This window comes from Cyprinodon variegatus, unplaced genomic scaffold, assembly GCF_000732505.1.
Source record: "Cyprinodon variegatus isolate N-32 unplaced genomic scaffold, C_variegatus-1.0 Scaffold805, whole genome shotgun sequence".
NCBI classification, from domain to species: domain Eukaryota; kingdom Metazoa; phylum Chordata; class Actinopteri; order Cyprinodontiformes; family Cyprinodontidae; genus Cyprinodon; species Cyprinodon variegatus.
In genome coordinates, this window is record NW_015151258.1 from 236803 (window position 1) to 247739 (window position 10937).

Here is a 10937-nt window from a genome sequence, read left to right on the forward strand (position 1 = left end):
ACCTCAGTCAACAATCTATCGCATCATCAAGAACTTCAAGGGGAGAGGTTCCATTGTATCTAAAAAGGCTCCAGGGCGCCCAAGAAAGAACAGCAAGCGCCAGGACCGTCTCTTTAAAGTGTTTCACCTGCGGGATCGGGCTACCAGCAGTGCAGAGCTTGCTCAGGAATGGCAGCAGGCAGGTGTGAGTGCATCTGCACGCACTGTGAAGCGGAGACTCTTGGAGCAAGGCCTGGTCTCAAGGAGGGCAGCAAAGAACGAACTTCTCTCCAGGAATAACATCAGGGACAGACTGATATACTGCAAAAGGTACAGGGAGTGGACTTCTGAGGACTGGGGGTAAAGTCATTTTCTCTGATTAATCCTCTTTCCGATTGTTTGGGACATCTGGAAAACAGCTTGTTTGGAGAAGACGAGGTGAGCTCTACCACCAGTCTTGTCTCATGCCAACTGTAAAGCATCCTGAAACCATTCATGTGTGGGGTTGCTTCTCAGCCAAGGGAGTCGGCTTTCTCACCATCTTACCTAAAAACACAGCCATGAATAAAGATTGGTACCAGAATGCCCTCCGAGAGCAACTTCTCCCAACCGTCCAAGAGCAGCTTGGTGATGAACAATGCCTTTTCCAGCATGATGGAGCACCTTGTCATAAAGCAAAGGTGATATCTAACTGGCTCAGGGAACAAAACATAGAGATTTTGGGTCCATGGCCTGGAAACTACCCTGATCTGAATCCCATTGAAAACTTGTGGTCAATCATCAAGAGACCGGTGGACAAATGAAAACCTAGGAATTCTGACAAAATGGAAGCATTGATTGGGCAAGAATGGACTGCTATCAGTCAGGATTTGCTCCAGAAGTTGATTGAGAGCATGACAGGGAGAATTGGTCCTGAAGAAGAGGGGGCAACACTGCAAATATTGACTTGCTGCATGAACTCATTCTAACTATCATTAAAAGCTTTTGTTACTCATAATATGATTGCAATTGTATTTCTGTATATGATGACAACATCTGACATACACACATTAAAACCAGAGGGCAGCAGATCATGTGAAAATATAATATTTGTGTAATTCTCAATAACTTTGTCCATGACTGTATATAAACATTTGACATGTTTATATATAAAAAGGTGTTGACTGTGGGCTTATTCTGTGGAAGAAACAGAAAAGAGTTATTGGCACAAATAACATCAAAGGTCTAAAGTATTTATAATAAAATGTATTTTCTATAACAAAGCTAGAAACATAATTGAACCACTTAACTGCTGTCATTATCAAACACTGTGGAAATATTGAACACACAGCTCTGTATGTAACAGCTTTGCGTGTTTAAAGGTTTTCCATCTAAGCACCTGCCATCATGTTATATAAAATGATCTTATTATATTAAGTAACCATTCTGCTAAAAATAGATTTTTTTATTGGATATCTTTTTCTTTTTTTCTTATATTGCAGCGAAATATGACATGTTGAAAACTACAGCTTCTATAATCTGATTATGGTCCCTTATCCTGTGGGTTGGCCTCAGCAGCTGTAGGACTGCGATGCCTCTATCTTATGTAACACCCCCCTGACCCCCCACCCCCTTCGTTTTGCTCTCTCATCTGTTCCTTTGCTGTATGTTTACGCCGTTGATGATGATCCCTAGTTTTACCTCGGCGATGTTAAGGGCTCCATCTCTCCTCTCTGCACACAGAAAAAAAGAACATTAAAAATCCACATCTGTTTGGATCTCCTTCAAGCATGTTGCCTGAAAGCTTCAACAATCTGGTCTAGTTGTCCAGCAGCCAGTCGGGCAATTAGAGGAGCATATTTTAAAGCACTTGTGTTCATTTCACTCTGAGACATGTTCACTTATTTATGGGGAGCAGCCACAGAGGTCCTCTTCATCTACAGTGCAGCCTCTGTGATATATCGCTTTAAACCGCTTCAGATCTGGTTTGTGTTAATTCCAGCTTTAAATTAAACCTCGACATGTTCCCAAATCCCCTTTATTTAATTTCATGACACTTTTAGCCTAATTCTGTCATCCATCCCCCCCTCTGACTGCTCAAAGGGCTCCTGTAGGAGGCTGCTTTCCAGCTTCACTTCATGTTTTCTCTACGGTTTGTCTCCATTAATCTAATCGCCCACAAATGGTCTTATCAGCGCTCGTCATTTAATACTGTTATGCTTTGCTACTTGTAATAAGTGTAGGTGAAGTATAATACGACCCCCCTCTCAGACATGTCCTCTGGCAGTCCTCTGAGTCTTTGGCGAGCTGCTGTCTCACAGCTGATCTGAACGCTACGGGTCCAGACTTAATAAGTCGACCAGGGAGCAAAGCAAATACTCACAATGCAAAAACCGATCAAAAATGAGTAGATATTTCATAAAGCAAGTGTATTTCCCTTTAAATTTAAGCATGTAAATAGCATGATCTGAGAATACAATATTTTTGTCTTTAAAATAAGACAATTCAATATTTTGCACTAAAAGATAATATAATGACGTTATTTTTATTATTATAAATGGCCTTATTCCACTGGAAAACTGTTCAGTTCAACAAGAAAGGCTTATTTAAAAAAAATATATATATATATTTTAGTTTTTGCAGTGCAGCTGAAAACATAAAGGTATAGTGGATCATCAAAACAGGTGGTCCTCTCAATTGTCAATCATTCTGGTCATATGTTTACGTAAAGCCGTCCTGCGTGCTCGTCACTTACCGGTGGTCAGTCTGACATAGTGCAAAAATTGCAAATCTTCTTTTGGAAAATAAGCCTGTATGAGCGATGCAAGCAGCAACTTTTAAACAGAGCGTGCACGAGGAGAAATAGGCTCGTGGATACTCTCACACGCGTTTAAAAGGTGTTCTCAGGAGCAGATACAGGGTTTTGCATGTGCATTTTTTTTATAAAAGGGGGGAGAGGGCGTGTCTTTTCAAAAATTCATGAAATTCCTCCATTATACCTTTAAGTATCTTTTTTTTAATAAGTGTATTTCCCCTTGATTTTGAGCAGGTAGGTTACAGAATTTGCCAGCAAAATGCATTTATTTATGTTTATTATTTCAAGTGGATTACAATATGATTATCGTATTTTAAGTGTAAACATGCTCATTCCATTCACAGATCATCTTGTTTACCTGCTCAAGTTAATTGCAAATACACTTATCTTTAGAAATGTTTACTTTTAGAAATGTTTTTGCAGTAAAAGCAAAGCACAACACACACCAAAATCTTTGTTAATGGTATTTTATGCTTCCTATGTTTATATTAGCAGGTCTTGCAAACATAAACATATTCCCATTCCTTATTTTATATCTTGTGTGAGCAATGAAAAATGTAGTGACTGTTTTAGCAAGTGGTGCACAGCAACAGGTGGGAGAGGGGCAGCCTATGCTGCATGCAGCCATTGGTATTTGTTCTGACCATTGATTGCCTCCAACCAACATCAGTGACTGTGGTTGTTTTCAGTCTGTGTACCGTAACCAAAGTAACATTTTCTTTCCTCTGCTTTCCTCCGCAGTTTTCATCTGCAGCTTCATGGTCGCTGCTCCCATCTTCGGTTACCTGGGCGACCGCTTCAACAGAAAGGTCATCCTGAGCTGTGGCATTTTCTTCTGGTCTATTGTGACCCTAATGAGCTCGTTCATCAGCAAAGAGGTACGGCATAGCTCCTGCTCTCAAGGAAACTGCCGGACAATGGCAGCTGGGGAGCACCAGCGTTGCTCCGTTAGACTTCTCTCCTCTGACAGGGATGAGCTAATTAGTCTGTGGTGATCTGGATATGCTCGACGGTTAGTAAAGCGAAATGAAATGACACGCTTGTTAAATCAGACAGCAGCTTTGCCTTTGAAAACATTTTAATGTTTGCACCGCCCCCCTTCGCCCTTTTACTCTCTCTATCTAACTGGCTGGCAGCCAATCAACTAATGAAGGGCCGTGCCTCGCAGTTGTTTCAATTACAATCCTTTAGAAGATAAGGCTGTTTCTCATTAAACGCATGGAAGTAGTGTTGTGCTTGGTGGTGTCAGGTGCATTGAACATTATTTTAGAATCTGATGTGGGGGAAGCTGAATTCCTCCGAGGATCAGCATCATATTACAGTGAAAGCTTCTGTTTATAAACATGTCCATGTTGGGAGGGCCCGGTTAGATAAAGGCCTGATGACGGAGCCCTGGTAACATTTTTCAAGAGCCTCCTGGATCGGATATGTGGCATAAAAGGCTGAGTTAGTTAGATATATGCAGCACTCATACATGTCTGCAAAGCAGCGTTACGGAGTCTGTGGTGAGTAAGCCGGTTCACTGCCATAGCTCTTCAGAGCTGTGGACAGCAGTGACAGCTCAGAGATGCTGACGGTCCCAGGAGGGCATTCTTTGATGGAAATCCTCTTCAGACTCAGCCGCTTGGAGCTAAAATTGCAGGCTCTTCCCTGAGAAACAAGAGCAAGTAGAAAATAAGTCCCAGCTGCTTAAGTCAAGGGTCTCTTCCCTTCTGCCACAAAGGATGCAGCGCGTGGACAAGCTAACGATTGTCGAATAAGACAAGGCTAGGGCTTCATTACGTAACATCACCGAGCCACTGTCGCCATGACAGATAGAAAGATATGTCATGTAATGAAATGTTAATAACTACTTAGAACTGATTCCTATCATTACCAGTTTAGGAGACTGTGGTGTATTTTCTGTTTGGATTTGCAGCAGATTTGAAATCCAGATGTTAGGTAACAGAAATACCCCCAGCATCAGACAATTCGGCATGAAGGCTATGGATTACTTTCAAAAGGATTGCTTTTCTATTAATTGAAACACATCTGTGGCTTAGTGCTTTTAACTGTTAGACATGCAACAAAACATCTCATTGTGCAGCCGTTATTTCCTAAATTCACTTTGTAAAAGAGTAAGCATGAGAGATTGTAAGGTAAATATTCCCTTTAAAGTCATGTTTAATGTTAAAATGTGCAAATGAAATTCAGGTTAGAAGGTGAAACGCAGGTGAATGAATCTAGGTGCATTGGGACTCGCTCCATCTTTACAGATGATGGATGACGGTGATGCAATTGAGCAGAAGCAGAATGAAAATGATGTGATGTAACCGATGGTAAAACAGGGCAGGTGGAAGCAGTTCACAGAAGGATACGGGGAGAAACAAAGATAAAAAAACAGAACTTTTTAATTACATGTTGGCCATAGCTTTTTTTCTCAACAAATTCAGGAACCTATGGTAGGACTGATGAGACTTAATGCAAGTGCAATCTTTATTAACAAATCATATCAATACTATAGACAGGGCCATTGATTTTAATAATTACTGCTGGTTACATTCTTCACCCTTGACCTTTGATCAAATCATGGCTCGGCTATTTACAGTCATGTTAAGTGAAGTTAGCATGTGATTCACATAACTAAGACAAAGAAGGGAAGCTGATTTTAGCAAATCTGTAGATTTTAGTCAAGTGTTGTGTTTTTTAAAAAGTTATCATTCATACACCACTTTAGATGAGATTTCAAAAGAATTTTCCTGATTAATAAAAAAAATACAATTATAGAGCATCTGTGACCAATCTATTTAGCCTTTGCACAGATAGCGTGCTACTACTAGCATTTAACTCATATATATATTGAGAGTACATGAAATCAAATAAAAAATGTCTTTTAAAGTAACTTTTCTTTACCCCTTTTCAGTCTTTAGTAGTTATCTTTTGGTTCAGGATATAGTTCAATTCAATTCAGTTTATTTCTATAGCGCCAATTCACAACACATGACATCTCAAGGCTCTTTACAGCTCAAACAGATCATCCAGTCAAAGTGATTCAAGTTTTCTATCTAAGGAAAACCAGTTGATTGCATCGACTCATTGACTCGAAGGCAATCCCTCAATCTAATGATGTTCGTAGCAACAGTGGAGAGGAAAAACTCGCTTTTAACAGGAAGGAACCTCCAGAAGAACCAGGCTCAGTGTGAGCGGCCATCTGGGGAAACAGAAGCAGAGATACAAAAGGCAACTGTTCAGTTCAGTTCAGAAGCAACTACGCAGGGAATCAATTTAAAACAGTTGCTTAGAGTAGGTTTTCTGAGCTTCCTTTAACTCTGTGTTGTTTTCAGTTAAATGTTGATATTTCTAAGCTAAATTCTAGGGACTTAGACCACATCAGTGTTTACAAAGCTAATCTTTAGTCCAGATACCAATGTTCTCTAACACAATGAAGTTTTAATAATATTTCCTTAAACACTCAAGCAAGGAAAGAAAACAATATAGAGTGTCTGGATATCTGATATTATTAGTTTTATAGATTATAAAGCCTGATGAACCTGATAAAACCATAGATATTTGACAGATTTTTGTCTAAATAGCATGCTAATATTAGCATATAACTTATATTAGCATTTGATTTCTTGTTAGCATATAGCCTTTTAAAATTTTCTAAACTTCTTTATCTCTTTGTAGTCTGCTGTTTACTTTAACAACGTCCTCTTCAAATATTTGTGGTGTTTTTTGTGGCGTTACCACTTGGAGCTCTTTGGCGTTTGCAACGCTACTACTGTTTTAGTCCAAACCTCGATGATACAGTCCGAAGTCAACCACAGGAAAAAGCTGCCATCATGACTCCACTAAACACTGTGCAACCAAAGGTTGAAAATAGACTGTGAATGAACGTTTTTAGGCAGTGAGACAAACATGTAGCTGCAGCAGTGAGAGCTCAGCGGGGTATTGCTCATTATCACAGTAGTTCAAACAGAGTAATACAAAACTAAATGATGAAAAACAGCTTTGGAAACCTGCTTGCATATAGCTCTGAAAACAACAGGGTCTACTACGATGGCAGAGGGGGGCCTCAGAGGTATGGAGGGGAATTTCTTGCATGTCATTTTTACAACAGGGTGTGTATGTTGAGGTCTCCAGAGAATGTCTCTTTGTGGATGACCTCATGACTCCGTGTCCCGGCCTTCACCCAAACACAAAGGCTGAGGTGTCAGCTGGGAGCTCAGGTCAGCTCAGAGGTTAGATCCTGAGCTTCTTATTCTGCCACCTTTAGTTCTTTTCATAGAGCGATCACCTCCTCGTTTAACACCTAACAGCCTAACAGTGGGGGGGTGTACAACTGCATTGCCCTGAATTTCAAAGATATTGAAGAGTAATCCGGTTTTTAAAGGTAACTAAGATCCTACAGTTAGAGAGATAAGCTGACTCCCCTTCATTATTTATTTATTTATTTTCTGATTTGTAGCCAATGTGTGGGGCTTGCGTCACATCAGTGTGCGGGGGGGGACTAGATTTCTTCGCAGCTTCACAGGCGGACATGGGAGCCTACATCCTGTGAATAGTGGTTGCTATGGAAACAGTTGACGATCCAGCTGCCTACACAGGTGCCTCTGAATACAAGCTTTTAAAATGTTCACCTTTTTTCATTTTTCACTTTGCGACAGCTGCTAGAAGATAACGTGTCACAGGTGGATAATAAATCAAACTCAGTCTTATCATCGGTTTGTCTTATTTTTGTTAAGGTAATAATTGTGCACTGTTCTTAATAAGATGATCAGTTAACCTTTTAAATCAAACAAATGTTGGTGTAGATTAAAAACATAAGCAATAAAATCATAAAACATGTTCTCTTTTATTTCAAATGACTGTATTGTTTTCATTGCTATCTCTCGAGGAATTAGTGTTGTATTCAAAAGACTTGACTCCTAGAAGTTCAATTTTAAGGTATACAAAAACAGATGAAATAGCTATTTGCCTGAACAGAATTTAAATTGAACTTTTAAAAAGGAAAAAGCCTCCTTAAGTAAGATGAAAAAATGTTTTCTGTTTGACTTTGTTCTTAGAGACAGATTACCTGCTGTGCTCCACAAGAGCTTATTGATCGTTTTTCTTTCTGAACCTTTTTCTTGTTCTGTTTTCTCTACAGTACTACTGGCTCTTTGTGCTCTCCAGAGGACTTGTGGGCATCGGTGAGTCCAGCTACTCCTCCATCTCTCCCACCATCATAGGCGACCTGTACACGAATAACAGCCGGACCATGATGCTCTCTGTCTTCTACTTGGCCATCCCCCTGGGAAGGTGAGAGGCAGACACATCATAATGTGATAATGATAAATGTGCATCTCAGTAGATTAGAACATTGTTACAATGTACATTTTTGGCGATAAAGTAAAATAAAGACTGAAACTCATTTAGCCTAGAGTAGCTAATCTTTCTCCTGTTAGGAGGTACCCCGTTTACATGTGCACCTTTTTCTATGAAACTTTTTTCTAGCACTCAAGTTAAGTGACAAGAGAACTTGATTTTTACCTATCCTCCAAATATGGGGATGGATATTTACATAAGTTATTATCTATATTTTGTCAGATTCTAATCAGGTAACTTAAACACTTTCAGGTCAAAAAGGGAGGATTTTTCTGACATGTGGTGTCATTGTCATACTAAGCATGCTTGTAGTGACAGTGGAGAGGAAAAACTCCCTTTTAACAGGAAGAAACCTCCAGCAGAACCAGGCTCAGTGTGAGTGGCCATCTACTATCTGTAAAAGTTGGCCTTATCCAGGAAACACACAGCCAGGCAGATAAGCTGCGAGCCAGCTCCCATGTCAGAGGATGAAGAGAGCACATCCAGCCAGTCACAGTCAGAGAAACAGGACTACACTGAAAAAAGGCTGATCACCAACATCTATAAACAAAGGTGTTGCAGCAGAAGAGCTGATATTTCTCTCCAGGATAGTGTCACAGTCAAACTGGATCAGATGAGGGGAAGCTACTATGAGAACAAGCAGAGAGAGTGTAACATTAGACTGGAAGAATAGAAATAGAATTAAGCAGAGTGATGAAAAGGTGTCCCTTTGTCCTCCAGCAGTATTAGCCTATAGCAGCATAACTATAGAGATAGCTCAGGATAACCTGAGCAACTCTAACTATAAGCGTTATCAAAAAGGAAAGTTTTAAGCCTAGCCTTAAAAGTAGACATGGTGTCTGCCTCACGGACTAAAACTGGTAGTTGGTTCCACAGGAGATGATCCTGATAACTAAAAGATCTGCCTCCCATTCTACTTGTAGAAATTCTAGGAACCACCAGTAAACCCACAGATTGAGAGCAAAGTGCTCTGTTAGGAACATAAGGAACAATCAGATCTCTGATATCAGATGGAGCTTGGCCATTTAAGACTTTATATGTGAGAAGGAGGATTTTAGGATATTTCTATTTTTTGCAAAATTCCGCAGATGAAAGAAGGAAATTCTAGAATACTAGAATGATGGAGATGGGAGGAATTTGCTGCAGTAACCCATCTCTTTACATTAATTCCTGTTTAAAATTCTGAGGTGAGCCCCTGCAAAATGAATTCGCTCCGAGAAAGACAGCCTCCCTCTAAGCGGTCATGTTGTTCCTCTCCTAAATTTCCAGGTCAGTGTAAAAGGGCCCAGCAGTCCTAACAATAGAAGGTTAAAGATCGGCTGCAGAAATGAGCCGTCATCGTTCCATCCAGTCTCTTACTTGTTTGTTTTTCTAATACTGTTTGGACTATTTCCAGGAAATGACCTGAGGAATTAGATCAGATTTACAGGAAATTGACTTCACTGCCCTTTTCCGTGTTTTTCTCTGAAACTTGGCCCCACTGAAATATTTGTGTGCCGTGATGTTGATGGTTGGAAGGGTAATTTTTCTTTTTTTTTAAGGCTTGAGTTTTATCGATGGTGTTGAACTTTCCAAGCATGTAGTTTGAGTGGACTCTGATAAGCCAGGCTGTTAGTCTCTCACTGTTGGGATAAAGTTTATACTGAACTGTTGATTTTGGAGAACTAACCTTGGAGGTACAGGCATAAACAGTTTTCCCGGGAGTTTGTATAAAACCAATTAAGGATGACCAGCACCTATTATTGATAAGAACTGCCAAGGAATTCCTAAATAATAGCGCATTGTGTATTTTATATAACTCTCACTGATTTTACCACATCTGACTTATATCTAATGGAGGTATGGGGTGGTGCTTTAACTGCTAGTAAGAGTTATTATAAATGGGTGTGGATATAGTGATCAGGTACATTTTATTTATTTAAGCTTAATGAATTGATAGAGAATTATATTTTAAAATTCATGTATAGTGAAAAAGTTCTACCAAACAATATTCGAAGTAGGTTTTTAAAAAGAAAAAGGATGTAAGAACAGAACAAAAAAAAAATCCAGATATAGAACAATGACTATGGAGATGATGGATGTATTTCAAATAAAGGTGTTAATTAATGGAAGAGTCTTAACAATTACTCAAAACATTCAAAACCTTTTCTATATCTTAAAGAAACCTGAAAGTCATCATTATGAAACAGTATCAAAATGTTTAATGTTTAAGCTTTTTACGGTTCTTTGTTTGTTTTATTATGCACTGCTATATATTGTGTCCTGTTTTGTGTAATTATTTTGAGTTGAATAAGTGATACTTTTTTGTGAATGGGGAAGATATGAGTTCTTTCTGCTACTTTTCATTAAATAGTTTAGATGTTAACAAAACAAATTATATAAAATAAAATAAAATAATATCAAAGACCTTGGCTAAATTTAATTATCAATCTGGTGAGACACCAAATCTCCTTCTAAGAGGCAATAAACCTTCAGTAATACAGGATTGAAGAATACAGATACAGAAGAAAAACCAGACCTGTTAGCAGAGTGAAGCTGTGTGTTGCCTTCAGGGTCAACGGGTTTCAGTGACTGTTATATGCCATCTACCCCCAGCTGGCTGTTTATAGGGCGAGCCTCAGCAAAAGAAAATCCACTCCTGCATCACAAATAAAACTTGTGGAGTTGGATTGACTCAACTAGAAATGAAATAGATGCGATTAAAATGACATTATTTGCAAAAAAAAAACAAAACAATCCAGGTTGGGTTGGCATTGAAAGTACAGAATGGTATTATAAGCATCTATGAAAAAGACCACAATTAAGGTCATTATGATAA

At 39.1% G+C, this 10937-nt stretch overlaps 1 protein-coding gene across 2 annotated transcripts in view; it reads left to right on the plus strand.

Moving 5' to 3' along the window:
* Nucleotides 1-10937, plus strand: part of LOC107098736 (protein spinster homolog 2-like) — an 86818-nt gene that overhangs the window by 46568 nt on the left and 29313 nt on the right. For both annotated transcript variants that reach the window (XM_015396560.1, XM_015396559.1), the window contains exons 3-4: nucleotides 3515-3651; nucleotides 7902-8053. In XM_015396560.1, the coding sequence (XP_015252046.1) occupies nucleotides 3515-3651; nucleotides 7902-8053 (289 nt within the window). The remainder of the gene's footprint in view (nucleotides 1-3514; nucleotides 3652-7901; nucleotides 8054-10937) is intronic.